The sequence below is a fragment of the Chionomys nivalis genome, chromosome 5 (assembly GCF_950005125.1).
Source record: "Chionomys nivalis chromosome 5, mChiNiv1.1, whole genome shotgun sequence".
Lineage (NCBI taxonomy): Eukaryota > Metazoa > Chordata > Mammalia > Rodentia > Cricetidae > Chionomys > Chionomys nivalis.
Window position 1 is genome coordinate 25,088,319 of NC_080090.1, and position 20,217 is coordinate 25,108,535.

At 42.6% G+C, this 20,217-nt stretch overlaps 2 protein-coding genes across 22 annotated transcripts in view; one reads left to right on the forward strand and one right to left on the reverse strand.

Moving 5' to 3' along the window:
- The first annotated feature begins 1,414 nt into the window (after positions 1-1,414).
- On the forward strand, positions 1,415-4,391 carry LOC130875075 (ubiquinol-cytochrome-c reductase complex assembly factor 5). Its single transcript, XM_057770735.1, has 2 exons — positions 1,415-1,675; positions 4,315-4,391. The coding sequence occupies exons 1-2, from the start codon at positions 1,525-1,527 to the stop codon at positions 4,389-4,391; spliced, it is 228 nt and encodes a 75-aa protein (XP_057626718.1). The 5' UTR covers positions 1,415-1,524.
- Positions 4,392-7,375: 2,984 nt separating this feature from the next.
- Pbrm1 (polybromo 1) overlaps positions 7,376-20,217 on the reverse strand; it is a 99,450-nt gene continuing 86,608 nt past the window's right edge. For 7 of the 21 annotated variants that reach the window (XM_057770727.1, XM_057770730.1, XM_057770726.1 and 4 more), the window contains 3 exons: positions 12,603-12,673; positions 12,283-12,499; positions 7,378-10,422 (listed from right to left, as the gene is read on the reverse strand). In XM_057770727.1, coding sequence (XP_057626710.1) covers positions 10,250-10,422; positions 12,283-12,499; positions 12,603-12,673 — 461 coding nt within the window. In that variant the 3' untranslated portion in view covers positions 7,378-10,249. Of the gene's footprint in view, positions 10,423-12,282; positions 12,500-12,602; positions 12,674-15,707; positions 15,864-19,135; positions 19,301-20,217 lie in introns of all 21 variants that reach the window. The other 14 variants (XM_057770708.1, XM_057770707.1, XM_057770709.1 and 11 more) reach the window with 7 other exon arrangements.

A 20,217-nucleotide genomic window follows, 5' to 3' on the forward strand; every position in this document is an offset into this window, starting at 1 on the left:
AGCCTTCAGGGCAGCTGACGTCTGCTAAGGTAGCTTTTTCTTTGTATCGCCTGGAACCCAGCACGGTGACGGATTCAGCTAGGAGCCTATCTCCTAGGCATACCCTGAGAAGCTGTGGGCCAGGATCATTGCAGCCACCTAGTTCTGGCGGCTGTCAATGGATATGCCGGACAGTGCAGGCCCACAATTGAAATACCGTAGACTGTTCAATCGCTGTCTCAGTGAAATTCTTTTCCGCTTGAAAGCGCTCCATCTGTTTTCTTAGGCTGCAGGTGTACCCCAGGAGAGGCTGGTCCAGTATCCAGGGCCTTGGTGGTGAGCTGTCCATCTGAGCACACGGGGACTGCTGGTTTAAGGAGGCGAGGTGTGTAACGTGTGTGTTTGTAACTCCGCTCTACCTAGGCTGAGAATCTGGTGTGGCAATCCTGTGGATGTCAAAAGGAGGGCTCGTGGGTGACTGAGCCCTTGCAGGCCCCAGTGACCAAGGTGGGCTGTGGAGACCTGGCCACATGTGAATCTCTTGAAAGTAGATGGCCGCTCTACATATTCCAGTCCTTAGAACCTAGAGAAATGGAGACAAGCGCCAGGGGTTCGCCGTGTGTGTGGCTTCTCTCTGGCCTGCCCTCCAGTTTCTCACTGACTGCACGTCGGCGTGCACGCCCGTACAGGACCATAAAGCTCCTCACGGTCTGCTTTATGACCCTTTCCTGAATCCCAGCCTTGTCATTTAATTCTCTTAGGTTGTCCATCCTCGCAGCATCACAGAAAGGCTCTGTTTTACAAGGGTCCCTGTAGGGTATGGCTTGACAACAAAGTCACACTTTTTACCATGATGCTTTTCTACAACTATCAGGTTAGGATGCACAAAAAAGCACCTACAAGTACCTGGATAACGGTAAGTTCCCATTCAGCATAGATGCATATTTTTAGAATAGTTTGTCATGGACAATTATACTTTTTGTTGTGATACTGATAAAGTTCAGTTTTCAAAAATGCATATCGAATTTTGTTATTTTAGAAGCCAAGTTCAACCAGTCACATCCCAGATATAAAAGGAAGGCGTCACGTAACTGCATTTTAGTTTATCTTCTTCACAGAGGGTCGTCACCTCCAACAGAGTATTGCAAAAAAAGATGGCGATGGCAGAGTAGGGGGCGCGGCAATCAGCTCCGAGCCCCAGCAACTGAGAGCAGGTTTGAGGGTGGCCACGCCACGTTGGAGACCCCGCCCCCTGAGGTTGCTCCGCCTCCAGAGTCTAGGCGCCTGCGCAGGCTCCTTCAGACCCGCCCAGCCTCACCGAGCACGCGTGCCCCAACAGCACTCTGATTGGAGAGTCTGAGCGGCCCGCCGCGCTCTGATTGGCGGAGCCGACCGTGCTCTGGGCCTGTCAGCCTCTGCGACCCGACTCTCGCGGCCTGGTGGTGGCGCCGCGGCGGGGTTTTGGCTCTCAGTCCGTAGGACACGGCCCGACGAGTAGGGCTGTGCGCCACTTTCCGCCCGTACCCCACTTCCGACGCCTCGGTCATGTTCTTCAGGGCCCAGGTGAGGCGAGCTCTGCAGCGGGTGCCCGGGAAGCAGCGATTCGGCATCTACAGGTTCCTGCCCTTCTTTTTTGTCCTGGGAGGAGCAATGGAGTGGATCATGATTAAAGTGCGCGTGGGCCAGGAGACCTTCTGTAAGTGGGGGTGCAGCAGCCTCCATTCTCCTGTGGGTATGCGATTACAGGCCGCTGACTCCATTCAGGGCAGAGCTACTTTCACTTTAGGAAAGGACAAGTGTTCTTCTGGCAGCTCTCGTGCCGCATGGACTGGAGGCCCTCGGGGCTCTTGTGTTCTGCTCACCTTGGCATCCAGCCCTCTTTCTCCTCCTGCACTTTTAGAGGGCATGGGCCTCCACTCAATGCTGCCGTCCCTCTTAACCTGTCCTTGGCCCTGCTGGTGGTGACATTGACCTTAAGGAACAGGATTGCTCACGTGCGGAAGAGGGACCAATCCTGAGGACGTAGACATTCTGGTTAAGTCTTTTGAGATTTTTAGCCCAAACTTTGGAGGAGGACGCCAGCTTGTCTGACTTAGCTGATTACCACCTTTTACAGGCAGTCATTAGTGTCTTTGTCCCGGAATTATGAAAGGAATGCCTGACATGTCTGTGGACTGCTTCTGGCACTGCCAGTTCCCGTCAGGACTTCTCCCAACCTCTGGGCCCTTTGTTTTGCCTCTCATGTAACTTCCATCATTTGAGAATTGCCAACTCAAAATTTTAAGTTGTTATGTGAAAGCCTCCATTGCTTCTCTTTCTACTCTGATAAAGGGCCTGTGCTGGCCTTGAATCTTTAAACTTGCAGCTTCCTTTAGTCTCAGCCAAGTCCTGGGATAACATAGGCATGGGCCACCACATGACAGGTTCTAGTGAACAAGGCAAAGGATCTTCCTGGGAATGAGACTTGGTGTCGCTTGGTGGTAGAGTACTTGACTCATGTTGGCCCAAGCTCAGTTTCCATCCCGTCTCCCACCATTAAGCATGCCATGAGAAGTATTAGTAGCTCGAGGATCCTGGTTGGACACCTCACTGGATCAGGCGTGGTAAAGGAAACGTGGAAGCGTTCGTGTGTGCTGTTTGAAGGACTGTAGCAGGACTGAGCGAAAGGAGCTGTGGGTAGGAGGGTCCCTGGGTAGGGCTGTAAAAAAACTGGACAATAAGGATATATCTTAATGATTGAAAGGGCTCTTTTCAGAGAGATTGGTAGAAACACAGGCAATGTCTGCTGGCCAGATTTGAGATGATGGCCTAGTCTAAGGGACCAAGGAGTAATTCCCAAGAAGTGAGTGGAGCTGAGACAGCCTAGAGGTAATGCTGAGTCTGGTAACTGAGATGGGGCATGGAGGCTTCTCAAGGAACAGCCGAGGCAAAGGTGCAGACAATAGGCAGGGCGATCCTGGGTGCCTTTTAGGACATGATGAGATGGTGTTAACTAAATAGCTCAAGCTCAGGAGGACTGATGGGGTCAGACATCTGAATTTGCAGGCCTTTCAGTTCAGTTGTGACAGAAGGGTCAGACTTCAACATTTTAAAGTGACTTGGAGTGGTTGGAAGGAACACCAGTAAGATGATCCTTGAAGACAGGTGATAAGGAATTGCCAATGAAAGGGGTGACCATCTGTGTAGGAGACTGAAGGATATGCAGACGCCGATAGGAAAGTAGGGGCTGGAACTGGGGCTGTAGCTCACTTGGTACAGCACCTGTTTTGGCATGCAGGGGCTTTTGGATCCAGTCTTCAAGAAAAGTGTGTGTTGGGGGAGAGAGGATGAGGAGGGGCTGGGAGACTACACCTTCAGGAGAAGTACTAGTGCCCAGTAGGATCAGCCTTAAAGTCAGCCAGAGAGTTCACTACAGTGGCCTTTCAATGAGAAAGAAGGGGAGTGTTCTTAGTCATTCAGACTTTCAGCCACGTTAATGGAATCAGTTGGAGGTGTCTCAAGCAGCATGCATTGAAAAGTGAGGCAGTTGGCGCAATCTCTGGTTGGGGTTCTGGAGGGCTGTCCAGGAGTCCCGGTAGGGAGGAGAGTTTGAAGAGTCAGCAGAAGGTGGTGGTGAGCTCCAAGGACAGCAGAACTCTGAGCAGACTTCTTCCATGGAACACTGACTGTGGATGTAAAGGAGGCCAAGGGCTGGCACTTCACCACCTAGAAAATGGGTGGTCAAAAGGCACAGAGGAAGTTACCAGTAATGGGCAGTCAAATAACAAGCCCAGGAAGAAGAGAATCTAAAAAAGGAAGATGTTTATTTTTTACAGGAGGGTAGAAAATTAGTAGTCTGAAAAAGCAGCTGCTGAGAACAAGGAACAGGACTTCCCTCCTTACTTCGGTTTTAGAACCTAGGAAAGGGAGCAGATAAGAGCCCCGAGGCAAGGGAAGTCTTTGAGAAGAGAAGGATGCCAGGACTTGATTCTGGGACGCGAGTCAGTCTCTGAAGACACTGAGATTTTTACTCTTTTTGTAATCTCAGACTCCTCATCATAGCACTCATTCAGCTCATTTTATTTTAAATAGTTTATTTGCCATTGAGTTAAACAGTGTTAAGATTCAGACAGTCAAGACAGACTACTGGTTGACTTAGACAAAACAAAACAACCCATGAGGGCTGTTTCTAAACCTTGCTGATTTTTAGTGCAGTGCTGGAAACTGCACTCAAGGCTTTCCTTCTGCTAGCTAAGCACTCTGTCACAGAGAAAGACCCCCCCCCCCCCACACACACCTCTCTTTTTAAAATTCCTGTTTCTTAAAGATTCTAAGCAAAATTTTTGTTTGATACAGATGACGTCTACCGTAGAAAAGCTTCAGAAAGACAGTATCAGAGAAGGCTGGAAGATACATCAGACCGATCTTCATAAGTTAATAAAGTAAATACAAATTTTCAGTGTTGATTTCAGCCATTTTATGTTCATAGTCTCCCTCTTGCCCAGGCTGGCCTTAAACTCAAGGAAATCCTGCCTCTGCCTTCTTAGCTCCATTAAAATTATACTTTTCAAGGGGGCTGGAGAGATGACTCTGCAGCTGAGAGCACTGACTGCTCTTCCAGAGGACCTGGGCTCAGTTCCCAGCAACCACATGGAAGCTCACAACCATGTGCAACTCCAGCGCCCTCTTCTGGCATTTGTGGACACTGAACACGTGGTACACAGACACACATGCAGGCACAACACCCATACACATGTAAAGAAACAGGAGGCTAGGCTGGATTACATGAAACCCTGACTTGAAAAAAATAGAACCAAAAAGACTCAATTTTTTCTAGCAACTTTTTTGTATTTTAAGTTTGTCTGCTAATGTTAGGATCAATTCAGTGTAAAAAGAGTCATAACTTCAGATTGCATCAAAGTACTATGAATACAAAGTTAATTAACTGTTGGTCACCAATAATGATCAATAGTACCAGGGACTATATGTATTGCCCAGAGACACTTCATATTGATTCAGTTGCTGCGTAAGAAGTTGTGGTTGAGTCTCAATCATGTGGCTACACTTTGTTTTAGAAGTTGAAGTGTAGTCAACTTCAATGAGTTGAGTAACAGTAAATGCCAATACAACCCTTAGCCAGCTTCTGTCGGCTACAGTTCCTTCCCTGCCCACCTCCCTATCTCTTCCCCATCAGTTTTATTAAAGAATAATCTTTTGAAAACGGCAGGAGTTGATTTTGATATTTAATGTAAAATGTTTTCAGAGTACATTAGCTTGAAGGCTGGGAGTAAGAACTCATCTTTGTTAACCAAGGTGCAAATGTTTTTTTAAATGTGTGTGTAGCTGGGCAGGATGATAGGGCACATCCTTTAATCTCAGCACTTGGGAGGCAGAGGCAGGTGGATTTTGAGGCCAGCCAAGGCTACACAGAGAAACCTTGTTTTGAAAAACAAAAAAATTAGCCGGGCGGTGGTGGCGCACGCCTTTAATCCCAGCACTTGGGAGGCAGAGGCAGGCGGATCTCTGTGAGTTCGAGACCAGCATGGTCTATAAGAGCTAGTTCCAGGACAGGCTCCAAAACCACAGAGAAACCCTGTCTCGAAAAACCAAAAAAATAAAAAAATAAATAAATAAAAAATTGTGTGTCTCGAAAAACCAAAAAAAAAAAAACAAAAAAACAAAATTGTGTGTGTAGCTGGGAGGTGGTGACACACACCTTTAGTCCCAGCCAGCACTCAGAGACAAAGACAAACATATCTCTGTGAGTTTTGAGGTCAGTCTGGTCTACAAAACGAGTTCAGGGCCGTTATTACAGAGGTCCTGTCTTGAAAAACAAAAAAAAATTGTGTGTGAGGGTATATGCACATGCATACAGGTGTGCACAAGGGGCCAGAGAGCCCTGAGAGCAGGAATCACAGGTAGTTAGTTGTGAGCCTCCCGTTGTGCGCTAGGAATCAAACCTGAGTCCTCCGGAAGAGCAGAGAACACTTTTAATCTCTGAGCCTTCTTTCCAGCAAAGGTGAAATTTTTGTTTGTTTGTTGTTTTGTTTTGAGACAGGGTTTCTCTGTGTAACAGTCCTGGCTGTCCTGGAACTCTCTATAGACCAGGTTGGTCTCAAACTCACCGAGATCCGCCTGCTTCTGCCTCCCAAATGCTTAAAGGTGTGTTCTACCACCACCCAGCCAGGGTGTAAAGTTTTAACTTTCTACAATATTGTTCAATTTTTCAAAATTTTAAAAATTACACCATATCCTACCATATTCGAGGATATCTTTTTGTGACTGAGGCAGCACTAGAATTAAGCCTAGGGCTTTGTGCATGCTAGACAAGTGTGTGCATTGCTTTACCTCCCCCCCAAAGGGCCTTATAAATTATCCAGAATTATCCTGAATCTGCAATCTTCCTGCTTCAGCCCCCTAAGCAGCTGGGTTAAAGGTGTGAGCCACTGGGCCAGATAGATAAAAACTTAGCATTCACTTTAAACTTCCACTGTGAAGAGAAAAAAACATGGGGTTTGGAGCTTCACTTTTTTATATGAAATGATGGGAAAGGGCCTGCATTAGGCACACAGTAAGTAACGAGGGCTATTTTTATCTATTTTATCTATCATGCAGTTTTGCAACGGAAGACTTATCTAAGTCTCTGATGATTTTTACCTTAACCACATTAGTCTCCTTTTTTCATGTTTGAGCTTTTCACCATGAGTTTCCTCTCAAGAAAAGTTAATTTTTGGACCATGGAGTTTTCCAAAGCAATTTTTCTCCTTGTAAAGGAATAAAACGTTTTGCCACATTTATGAACACATAACACCTCAGATAGGGGAAAGTAATAGTCTGTTAATTTATTTAGTGCTGAACATTCAGTCAGTTGACCCAGCATATTCTCAAATTAAAAAGCACAAAGGCACTTAGCACTTGTTTATGTAGTCCTGGGTAGAATGTTAGAGATCAGGAATCCTCCAACTGTGCTCACAGGCATAGGTCCCTCCCTACAGTCTCAGGACAGAATCACAGGGCTTTGCAAAGTGGTATTAGGCCGATTTTACCATCATTTTCTACTAAAAGTATAACACATTTTAAGAACTTGTAAACATATTAAAGATGTGTCTGGACCACTTGTTTTATGGTCACACAAATAAGCTATTTCAAATGCGTTCTTCTGTTCTCTGATAGAATATACTTCCCTTACTGTCTTCATTTTTTTTTTAAATTTATTTATTATGTATACAATATTCTGTCTGTGTGTATGTCTGCAGGCCAGAAGAGGGCACCAGACCCCAATTACAGATGGTTGTGAGCCACCATGTGGTTGCTGGGATTTGAACTCAGGACCTTTGGAAGAGCAAGCAATGCTCTTAACCTCTGAGCCATTTCTCCAGCCCCCTGTCTTCATTTTTGAAACTTGTGTTTTGTTCTGTTCATGCTGTCAATCCTGAGGACATGGTAAGAATTCTTTGACTGCACACTGCATTCCACCCTGACCAGAGAGAGGTGCGTTCTTCCTTGAACTGGCAGCCCTATCCTCCTTAGCATGAAATCAGGGCTTGTGTGAGTCTTCTTCATTCTCCTCAAAACACTTGACACAGCTTTAACAGAACCACCAAACCTGGCTAATCCAAATCACTTTGCAAACTTTTGTTTTTATTTGGATTAAAAAGCTTTGATGAACAAACATATGATACATACATGGTATAGAACCAGTTACCACTTAAACTTCAGATAATGATATAGTACAGAAAACAGAATAAACCAATTTTTAATCATGTCTGGAAACGAACGTTCAAGCTGAAAGTTGTGACATCAATCTGAGGATTTTACACAAGAACTCCTCCCCCATCCCAGTTCAGAAGGGGAAGGCAGGTGTAGTAAAACCAAGGTCTTTGAAATCAGTTGGCTGACATTTTAAACCTATAGGCCCCCAACTCAATATAAACAATATTCTTCATAGGAACTTACATTTTGAAAACAAGTATTTCTTAAGCCATATTTCTACATTTCTTAAGTCATGAGAAAGTGTATTGTTTACTTGCACTGCATTAAGTCAGGGCTTTTTCTTTTTTTGAAGATGGCTGACCTCAAATCTTATATTCTAAGTAATAACTGGTATTCTCCAGAAGCATGATTCTAAAATAAATAGTATCTTAAATGGTTTTAATTAATTAACTAATTGTTTTTTAAACTTCATCAGGGCCTGCCTCAGTTGACACCCTGTGCTGGATTTGTACTGCCTAAAGGAACCTGGGCTGGCTCTTGGTTCCTACAGCACCAGTGCACTGGGAAGGAGCCAGGTGGGAATGCTCTGGCTTCTAGTGCCTCTGGTTGCTGACAGGGGAGGGTTTTTAGAGGCTCCCCAGGGAGCCCCATCTAAACCTTTAAAAAGGGAAATAATATGAATGCATGAAATAAATAAATAATTTAACCAAAATTAAGTTTCTGGTTCTTTGGTGTAATTCAAGGATACCTAAAAAGAAAAGAATCTGATCATTACATAGTCCATGATGAGTCAATGGTCCAAATAACCAGGAATCAAAGACTTATTTAATTCAGTTTAGTAATAAAGTACTGGCAAAATCTGTCAGTACTTTTTTAGAATTTAAAATTCTTTAAAATACTCGATGAAAATTGAGATCCAGTGGTTGACTATTGGCATTAAGTTACAAGGGTTCCTGTATTTAAAGTAGGTACCAGGGACTTCTTTCTATTATATACTCTCATGATTTATTAAGCATGGCAGTTAAACATGAGTACTGATTCGTTGCATTTAAAGGAAAAGACTGTCTTAACAATCATTCTCAGTGGAGAGTGGAAGCATCCACACAACACAAACATCCTATTAGAATAAAGCAGGTTTAAAAAACAGACCACCATGTGAAATGCTGTCACCTGAACATTGTACACTGCTTCAAAATGCTTCAAAATGTTTATTCTAGGGCCATGTTAGAAAGACAGGGCGCTGTGGCTGCTGAGTGTTACAGCACCCGCCTTGAATCTCAGCATTTGGGAGGAAGAGGCAGGCAGACTGAGTTTGGGGCTACTCTGGTCTACACAGTTCCACTCCAGCCAAAGCACATAGTGAGACCATGTCTCAAAAAAAAGAAAAGAAAGAAAGACAAGGTCACCAAGTCCAAGTGTTTGGGATCTGTAATAGTCTTTTTTTTTTTTTTTTTTTTTTTTTTGTGAACATTTTCTTAAAGTATAATTTCCTTTTCCTATAATCCAAAGGACAAGCTGAATTTCAAAACATTTTAGAAAGTATCATTTCTGGTTGAGAATTCCAACCCTCAAACAAACAAAACACCACAACCAGTAACAAGGAGATAAAGAATCCACAGCATCTGCATATGTAGGCAATCTACCCTTGGCACAATTATGTGCAAGGCAAAGCTGGTGTCCATTTACACTCTTTCTTAGACTAGGTATTATATTTAAAATAAACCACCTCCATGCATACTTCAGTACTTTCTTCAGTGTTTTCAAGGTAACAGATATAGTTTCAAATCATATAACATGAAGGCATAAACTGAATCATAAACAGATCAAAAGTACTCTTGAACTTACCTTCCAAAATTAAACAACTCAGATTTGAGCACATGTTCTGCAAAAGTCACTGACAATACAGGTCTAACTCAGCACAATTACTTCTCCTTCAGTTACACTAGTTGTGGATGGGTACAGAGCACTGACTTTAGATTTCTATGGTGAGCTTCTGTGTTAATAACAGCAAATATGTTGAGTCTGTCACATATCTAAACAGTCTAAACAATCTCACAAAGCACTTCACCTGTAAGAAAACTTGCAGATATTTAGGCATGTGAAACACATATACACTCCCTAAGATGTAAACTAGGACCAACTTCACATTTCATTGTCAATTTAAACTAATTGTAAACTTTTTTCATTGTTTTTTCTTATATGTATGTGTGTATATAATATATATATATATTTATAAAAAAGAAAATCAAAACCCCAAGCCAAGCCAAAACCTTTGATGATTTAAATCCCTTAAAAAGTAAAGATAAAACTATGACTATATATAACCAATTATGAAACTGGTTTTAAACAAAGGAAACGTATGCAAAAAAAAATCTTTGTGTATTTGATAGTCAACTTAATATAACAAAACCAAATTGAAATAGCTTATTAAAAGTGTCCTTATATAAAAATGACCTTGTGATGTACAGTAAAATGCAATAAAAATTATCATCCTTTGTTCTTCCCTCCCACCCCCAGTAACTAAAATGGCTACCGTTCCACAACTCTTTGCTTCTACAGAAGAAACACAGTGATGTGATTAAACATTTTCTAGGTTGTATGCTTGTCGAATGTTCAGAGTGTCTCGAAGCATCAAATCCCGGAGGCGCCAGAGGGCGTCTGCCATGGTGGTGTGTGCCCCTTTGCTTTTGAGCCAGTGAGAAGGCAGGCGGCTCTCCTGTTCTTTCGATAAATGGACATCCCGTCTTCGAGCTGAAAATTTGAAGTATAAACAGAGAGACATTAGAATTTTAAGATGATAAAATGACCCCCAGTATTGAGGGTTGATGTATTTACTAAAACAATATTTATTAAAACTGAAAATGTGTTCTAAAGATTATGAATCATAGCAAATTTCTTCTTTTATTAGGCATTGATATCTGACCATTGATATTTTGTCAGTACCCCTGATATTAACAATTATTTCAATGTTATAAAAGGTAAAACAAAACCTAATACTCTTAAGAGATAACATTTCCTAGCTGGGTTTAGAAATGAATAAGGAAGCTAGGCATGATGGTGCATGCCTTTAACCCCAGCGCTCAGGAGGCAGAGGCTGGTGGATCTGAGTTCAAAGCTAATCTGGTCTAGCCAGGGCTACACAGAGAAACCCTGTCTTGGAAAAAAAAAATAATAAGGAGCCAGTGGTGGCAGTGCACACCTTTAATCCCAGCACTGAGGAGGCAGGGGCAGTCAGATCTCTGGTCTATAGACCAAGTCCCAGGATAGTGAGAGTTCCAGAGAAACCCTGTCTTGAGAAACAAACAAAAAAGGAGTAAGGGGCTGGTTCAGTTGCTAAGAGCATTTGCTGCTCTCACAGAGGGCTGGGGTTCAGGTCCCAGCACGTACAAAGCCACTCACAATTGTCCATAACTACAGTCTAGGTGATCTGATGTTTTCTTCTGGCCTCTGAGGACACCAGGCATGCATGTGTTGCGTATATAAACATGCAGGCAAACACCCATAAAATAAAATGTGGAAAGAAATGAATAAGAGCTGGGCATGGTACTATGCACCTGTAACCCAGCTGGGAGGAGGCTGCCATTTCAGGGAAAGCCTGGGATACATGTAAGAGCCAGTTCTATCTCAAACATCAAACCAAACCACAACAAAAATCAAAAATCCAACCAGGATCAGGGAGATGGCTTGGTGCATAGTAGTGCTCACTGCACAACCTGGTATAATCAGGAGTTGATCCCTCATTGCACACAGAAGGGCAGATAGATGTGCTGGGTATCAGGTATTCTGATAATTTTAAGGAAAGATGGGAGTCAGACGAGAAATACCCAGAAGTTCAAGGGGCACTTAGCCTAGAGTCAACAGTGCAGCAACATAAACAAGAGAGACCCTGTTTTAATAACATATAAGAACCAACTCCTGAAAGTTGTCTTCTGTCCTCCATGTAGCCAAAGAACATGCACAAAGACATACAAGTTTATTCTTTAAGACGAATAAGCAGAAGCTTCCGAATTCCTTTCCAGGAAGTAGGTAACACTATTTCACTGTATACTGCAGATACATTGTTCACTGAACTAAATAAATTACTTAGTAGACTAAATAAATATGCTTTCTAGTTTTTTCTTTATAAAATCTGACATGTATTCTAATGCTCAAATATCTAGAAAAAAAGTCAATGTATTTGAGAAGATGAACTTGAATGTATTTGAACAGCTAACTTTGATTTTTAGACCCATTTTCACTGGGTCAAAGAACCTAATCTATTCTATGAAATATATAATTTATTTTACTGGTATAAGAAAAGGGGGAGCCGAGTGACGGTGGCACATGCCTTCAATCCCAGCACTCGGGGGGGCAGAGGCAGGTGGATCTCTGTGAGTTCGAGGCCAGCCTGGTCTACAAGAGCTAGTTCCAGGACAGGCTCCAAAGCTACAGAAAAACCCTGTCTCGAAAAAAAAACCCAAAAAAACAACAACAACAAAAAAAAAAACCAACCAAAAAAAGCAAAAACCCAAAAAACAAAACAAAAACAAAACAAGAAAAGGGGGAAAATATAGAATCAGCACAAATGAGAAAACTGGGAGGAAATATGTATTTCATCAAGGCTCTCCTTACCTGCCAGAGTTTGGTCCCACTTGCTAATGCTGTTGGATTCAGCACTGAGTCCTTCAATATATTTCAAGTAGGCCTCTGAGTGGAGAAGTCTTTGGGTCTTTGGTGGGGGAGCCACAAACATGGGTGTTGTTGGCTGCTGTATGACAGGGGGGCCAGTTGGATGAGGACCAGGATATGGAGGTGGTGCCTGCTGCCCTGTAGGCCCCAAAACTCCTACCTGAAACAGCAGGAGATTAAGGCAAAAAGATAGTCTGCATATGTTCTGAGAAGACAATGGCCAAAAACCTTGAGTCCAAGGAAAATCAAACTAGGAGGCTCACCTGTTGTCCATATGGACTTCCACCTGGTGCTGGAGTCCCTACCATGGGGGCTACTCCTTGGTTCATCACACCTATAATTCAGAATGCAATCGCACAATTAGAGGCTCCAGGTTTCACTGACTGAAAATATGTCTGACAAGAGCTGATACCATTTATAATGTATGTACCTTTGCCCTTGAGTGTGGATAGAAACCTTAAATACTCCAAACACAATCTAATTAGGAAATTTATATTCTTTTGTTTCTGGTTACTTAAAGTACATTTTGTCAGAGGTACATTAATTATCCCAGGCTTAGAATGTTTTGAACCCTGGGTGAGATACAGTCAGAATACACTTCTGTTTTCAAGGCACTTTTCTGACCATATCATCTTGTGCAATTGGAGCCTGTGGAACCCGGCTCAGCAGTAAGCATTGTGCTGGGGCAGGAAACAAGGCTGAGGATGAGCAGTTACCTGAGCCTTGTGGAGGCTGGAGGCACTACCTTAATGTTCCTTTGCAGGCCACCAGCTGGTTCTACCTCAGGCACTAATATTGGCAGAAGGAAGACATTTCAGTGGATGATGTGGAAGCAGGGTAGCCTTGTTGCCATCACCTCGGATTCCAAATGACAAAGGAATAGAAAAAGACTTCATGGCCCTATTCTCTCCGGGAATCATTGGGGAAATGTCCGCTGGTGAATGTTCATGAGCAATTGTTGTCTCACAGGCCCTTGTTGATAGAAATGGACTGCCCTAAATTTAGTTTTTTAAGGCCATTTTTTCCTCAGGGCTATCTGTTTGCTACTTTAACAAAACAGAAATAACCAAGGGACTCAAGCCATAACCAAACCATCTACAGCTGTTCCTTAAGGCATAAGTCCTGCCAGTGAGATATAGAGGAGCCAGGAGGAACTAGCTTCCTAGTCTTCTGCTCCTCTGGTGAAAATGCTGGTGCTTATGTTAGCTCACACCTGTGACTCTAGAACTGGGAAGCTGAAGCAGGAGGACTGCTGTGAGTCTGAGGCCGGCCTGGGTTATACAGAAACTATGCGCATCTCCCAAAGCTAACGTTCTGACAGGCAGAAAATTGGTCACTTGAAAGTTCAGAGTTTTTAAGTGTCACTTCCAGGACGTACAAGGCATTTTCTTTGTTGAAACAGAGAAGAAAAAGAGTGAAACAAGTTTCTGTTTAAAAAGGAGGAATACGCCAAGTCCTTGCAAATATAACCCAATCACCATGACAGCTGTGTCCTGGTGATTTACCAACTGCACAAAGTAGTAATGGCAGGTAAGCTGCTGCTTCAGCAACACATTAGTAAACCACAGTTCCGGCTCCCTTCAGGTCTCTTTTCTACCTTAGACTCTACAGACTTGGAGGCTCCCCAAACTGACTTATCACAGATTTGTAGGACAGCAGAAGAAAATCAGCAACCCCCTCCACTTCCTGTTAACAAGTACCATGACTGGGGTGGTCATTGTGAACGTGAGCTGAGACAAAAGACCTCTTGAAGCTCAAAGTCAGATCAGCTGTGCATGGGCATACAGAGAGCTCTGTCTCCCTGACTATTATCAGGTGTGCTGTGCTTTCATTCAATGCAGTTTGGATTCTGTAGGCAAAAGAAGCAAGGATAACAATGCCCCACACCCACCAAAACACAGCTGCTATATTGGGGTGTGTACTTAAACAGGACTTCTATCAAGTGCTATATACATTTAGAAGGTGCCAACTCCAATAAGGTTTTACTGACTGACTCAAACCTTGTGCCAAGGTATGAGGGTGTAGATTTAGGACCAAGTTCACTAGCCATGTAAGAAAAATTGCTTTCTGATTGACTCCTGGTGCCACGGCATCTCACATGAGTCACCACATCCAGAATGGAGTACAAATGCCACAAACATTCCTTCCTTTGGGAACATTAAAAAAAAGCTTTGGTGGAGTTATGGCCATTCTTAAAGGAACAGAAAATGTGGCTGAAGTGCATGCATGTCATCCCTGCACTTGGGATGGCAAGGCAGTAGAATCTCGAGTTCCAGGCCAGCCTTGGCTACATAGCCAGATTCCTATCCCCCCCCCAAAACAAAACAAAACAAAAAAAAAAAACAAAACCCAAAAACCAAACCAAACCAAAAAGACAGAAAGAAAGAAGTATGGTGGAATTATCATTTGTTTCCCCTAAACACTCTGAAATATTATTTGAAACCATGTAGATAGAACCATATGGGCAGTGGGTCAAGCATAATGCAAGTAAACCTGACAGACCCCAATCCACATTTCACCTGGGTTTTGGCTCTCTAAGATGACATTTCAGTAATGGATCAATTGCTGCTCCAAGTCATTTAAAAGCCATATTTCCCCTAACTAGATTATAGCCAAAAGTAAGTTCTTTTGCATATGATGTTACGAAAACTTGTCATTTTCCAATCTTTCAAATTTCATTATAAAGTAAAACAATATAGTGGTTTCTGAGCTCTATTTATATATTTCTCCATAAGACAACTTCTGGGTTTTGCTGGCAAACAAATATGTCCATAGCTAACAAGGTGTTATTTAAAGTGTTGTGTCATGCTTGTTAGGGAACTCAAGACTAAATCAATACAAACTCCTTCCCTTCCTACGTTCTGCTACAAAGTAAAGAATTTCTGAAGAGCTTCAGTATGCTATTCTGTGATCACCTTAAAAGGAGGAGGAAGAGATGGTGCAGGTGAGGGACTCTACAATGAAGACCCTGTGAGATAAGAATTTCAGCAGGTGAAGAAATGCACTCGGAGTAAAAAGTACTTTTATATATGACTCTGGACTGGCAATTCAATGATAAGAGGTTGTGGCCCTCAAAGCTTTTCAAACATGTATCTGATAATGAAACGTGCCTCCTGCTCCTTGATATATATAGGTCTGACCTCTGTAATGCATCCTGTGCTGCTGCCAGGCAGCAGATACACAAGGCACAGGTAGTAGTAGGTCACCTGCTCAAATGTAGGATGGGCCCTACTGCTGATAGCCCTGGCATTCTTAGTGAGGGAAGCCTGGCCACCATGGGCAGCTAGTGCCTCCTGGAAGAAGTGGCTGAGGGGGGAAAAAGAATAAGAAAAATGAGATTAATGAGTGAATGAGGATGATGTTCTTACCGGGTGGTGGGATGCCTGGGAGGCCAGGAACACCTGGCGGAAGATGGTGAGGTGGAGGCCCCCCAGGGTGAAGTGGCTGCATGCTGCCCATGCTAACAAGGCCATCAACTGGGCCCTGCAAAGGTGGAAGGCCTGGCGGATAGCCACCCATCATGCCTTGAAGGACACAACAAATTTCAGACATGCATCATTAACATGCAACATGAGCTAAGTAATAACAACCCCCTCCATGCACTACCAATGAATAAAGCACCCTTAGTACTGCATGATATCACAGCAATTAGTGCAATTATTTTGTTGCAATATGAACAAAATAAAGTTACAAATATGAAACCCAACATTTTTGGATGAATTAGTACTTAGTAAATTATTGTTTACAATTATTCTCAATAAGCTAAACATAATGTTTTCATTTAATAATGAAGAGGAGTTCTAGTAACAGCTTTCCCAAGATCAGAACTATTGCAAGCTGTTCAAACAGTGAACAGTTCTGCCACCTGCAACTCCAAGTGATCAGTACATACCCCATTACTCCACTCTGCCCGCACTCACATCCCTATCATGGGTGCACATGAAGGGAAATCAGAATGGAGGGAAATGAGGTGCACAGTCCTGATCACAAGGCATGGTTCTCCAGTTTGGGAGCAAAAAAGTTTCAAGACTTCTTCATATACTCCTCCCTTCTATCTCCACCACTGCTGTTAAGAATGGATTACGTTAAGGTTTGAGCTGGAGAACAACTTCTAACATCCATCACAATGAATAATATTTCATCTTTAGATTTCAGAATATGTTAAGGAGAAATCTAAACCTTCTCAAGCCAACTAAAGTCCAGGTTGCTTAGAAACCGACACACAGCAGGCCTGAGGGGACAGCTGGGGAGCTTGGCTCTGCTGACAGCAAGAAAGGCCAGCTGTTATCACTGTCTCCAGGTTCACAAATCTCCTCATGTAAACCTTCAGTTGATAGGGGTTTTAACTGAGGTATAGAATTCCTAAGAACAGAGGCTTTTGTTCCTTTATTTTCCAAGCATACCATCATATAACAAAACATCTGCTAGCCAGGGAAGTGTTACAAGTATTTTGGAAATAAGAAAATTATTCTGGTAAGGATACACCAATCAAAAAAAAAAAAAAAAAAAAAAAAAAAGAATAAACCACGACTCTCCTGGAATTGTAAGAGTCTCGATGGATGTAAAGCTCCCCCTGGAGTACAGTCACTTTTAGGCAGTTTCTCACATAGGGCAAAGGCAAAGCACCAAAATCCTCTTCGAAGAGAATTTCAGTTTTACTTTGAAGTGGTATTAGAAACCATTTATTTGTACAAGTTTAGTCTTTTAAAGGTATGGCATACTGAAAACCCTGAAACTGACTCACCTTGCCTCCTTAGTCATATCTAAACTGGCTAGAGAAACTTACAATTATACAAAACAAATTTGAAATATTTCTATACATGAAATAGCATGCATTTCAGTTTTGAAGAGTTCAAGGTTAAAAACGACTTTGAGCTGATACCATCATCTTAAACATGATGAGATCCAATGTTGCCAAACTGCCCTTTCAACACCACCAGGTACAGCTTTGAAGGATAAGTAGGTGAGAAATTGAACAATGTTAGGAGGCTTTGCTTTCAATTACAAAAGCCCATCTGAACGCAGCCGCCATAGGCTGTGGTTGAAGATTAAGTTATTAAGAACTGAAAGACACAACACTTGTCTTCATTAAACTGTACTTTGGTATTTATTATCCCAGTCACATGTGTTCAAATGAGCTTCGATGCTTGTAAGCAAAGCTGGTCTCAGACAACAAGAAGGCTAAGACTCGGGCCCTAAGCAACCTATATTCCATGGAAAAATCACCTTCTTAGCTGCAAAGCTCTCACTGTGGACAAAGGCTCTATATTGTAGAGATTCTGTCCTTCAGTCCTGTGGCCCAGAAGCCTGGGCAGCACACCTTTAGTAATAGAGCAATGGTCTTTTAGAGGGACCATCTTCCTCAACCACAGAGCTATATGATGCTATTCCCCAACAGGGAGCTAAAATGCTGCAGCTGCTAATTTTTGTTTCTTTTTAGCTATTTGTATTCATTTTGTTATTATGTTCCTGGGTTTTGTCGTCAAGGACATAGTGCCACAGATTTATACATCAAATAGAACAAAAGAGGATGTCAATGAGGGAATCCTAACTTCCAAAGTCCCCCTGATCAAGACTTGATTTCTGAAAACCTCTGGAACCCCATTAACCAAAATGGGCCATGGAATAGAGCAGGCGATTATGAGATTTGTTAGATCAACATCAGTCACACTGAAAGCACTGACAGCCATGATTCAGACGTGCTTTGGTGAGTGCAACTGCTGAGTTCAGCGACAGTGCATCTGAGAACTTGCCATCACAAAAGTTAGGAGCAACAAGGGAAAAGTTATCCTATGCACGCTTCCTCTAAAAGCAAAAACAAAAAAGGCAAAAAACGAAAACGGCAAGAACAAAAAACAGCAAAAACAAAAACAGTATCCCAACAAAGCTGCCTTGAACAACACTGTCTTGGACTCCATGCAAAAGAGGTCAGACTATTGTTTAAGAGGAAATACAGGTGGCATGTGCAGAGCTCACCAGACAGGAAGAAGTAACAAAGGAAGGCCTGAGAGGTTGTCTGCAGGCTCTTCGTGGAAACATGTCAGACAAGATTTCAATTCAACAGTAGTCAAATTTGCTATGGCTACCAGAACCAGAGACAACACACACAAGCAAACCACATTCATCATTTTCTTTAACTTTTTTTCCTATTCTTTCTTTTTTCCTTTCTTTCTTTTGTCTTATTGTCTTTATTTAAATATGTGACTGGGATACTAACAGAAAATGCAGTTTAATGTAATTAAATAGAAAAGCATTACAGAGTGGGCACAATGAATTGAATGAGGACTTCCCCCCCTACTAAGCAGTCATGCACATTGGTGACCAAGAAAGGATTTAATAATTCATTGTCAAAAATCCTTTTAAGTGGTCAGTCTTTTAAGGATGGCTGCAGCAGAATAAGGCAAACTGAACTGGCATGAGACAGAACATCAACACCACCTAAAGACTGCTTTTATGTTTTCCTTGGAGTTCTTCAGAACAGAACTCAAGGTCTGTTTATATTTGCTGCTGGAGTGCTCTGTCAAGAGCAGCCTGGGGTAAGAACATTGCCAGACCATGCCTACAGTAAGGGAAGAGCTGCTACCTACCAATTGCCAGGGCTGGGCCCACGGCCCACTTTGGGATAGAGAAGAGGCATTGCCTGTATGGGAAAAGCAATACAGGACAACATGGATGACTTGAAACTTTGAATCTGTCATGAGAAAAGGCTACAGACTGTGGCCTACTCCTTTTGGAGAAAAAAAAAATGAAGGAATTTCTTAAAGTGGAAAAAAATGGTCTTAGCTCCTGTTTTTACCTGCAACAGGTGTCAACTGCTGATTGAGCATCCCCATTGGTGTTGGTGGTGGCACCACCCCCATGAGAGCCCCCACAGGGGTGCCTGCTCGGGGAGAAGCACTCGGCTGCTGTTGCTGTGCTGCTCGCTCTCTCTCCTGCTGCTCAGCAACTTTAGCTGCCCGCTCTGTAAAGGCATTTCAGATTTTCAATTCTGTTTTTAACCCAGGAATTCAAAATACCATCCATTGCATTCAACAGGACTAGTAAAAACACAGGCAACAGTTCTGTCTCAATGGAAGGAACGGTAGATGACTAGTCTCAACACAGGAGTCGGGCCGATTTCACTTGATAACCTAGAATTCAGCTTTCCTATCCCATCTTGAGAACTGGTCTGCAAAGATTTCAAGAGTGTTAAGACTGAACACACATTCAGAAAGCACAGGTTTTATCGAAACACATCGCCAGCGTAACCACCGTGGGTAATCTCACGAGGCACTCTGAAGATGAGAAGCGCTATCATTATTCTAGTATTAATAGCATTACAGATTATAATTTCAACATGAAGCAATTCCATGGCCCATTATAATTTTTGGCACAATTGTACTTACTCTAATTTCCTGATTCCTTGTATCCAATTTTACTAAAATTTGAGGACTCATCATTAATATCACAAGTTTAGCAGCTGAAGAAAATTAACTCTGTAAGGGAAAAGTAGCTTACTCTCTCTAGTTTAAGATCTTAGGAAACGTGAACAGCCAGTTTCTACACTCTAATGAGGCAAAGGAAGAGGTCATGATTAACAGATTCCAAGGGAGGAAATACATGATTAGCTAGACTACAGTCATCAGAAGCGGGGAACTAATACATACATGTATGTAGCAATGGACAAAATTCTCAAAGAACCAGGTTCCCTTAAGCTGAGTTCAAAACTGATCATAAATTACCCTAAATCAGCAAGAATTCCAGCATCTGCACTTAGTGTACCTGAAATGCAAGAGGAGCATATATTTTTGGGACCTCTGGGCTATTAGCCAATAGATCTTCACTTCCTTAAGCTACTCTGCACCTCTAGAGCCAGTACCTTCAACAGTCACACTTCTA

Coding starts and splice junctions, on each gene's coding strand:
- LOC130875075 (XM_057770735.1), top strand. CDS start 1,525: ATGTTCTTCAGGGCCCAGGTGAGGCGAGCTCTGCAGCGGGTGCCCGGG. Junction 1,676..4,314: donor CGTGGGCCAGGAGACCTTCT/GTAAGTGGGGGT, acceptor TGTTTGATACAG/ATGACGTCTACCGTAGAAAA.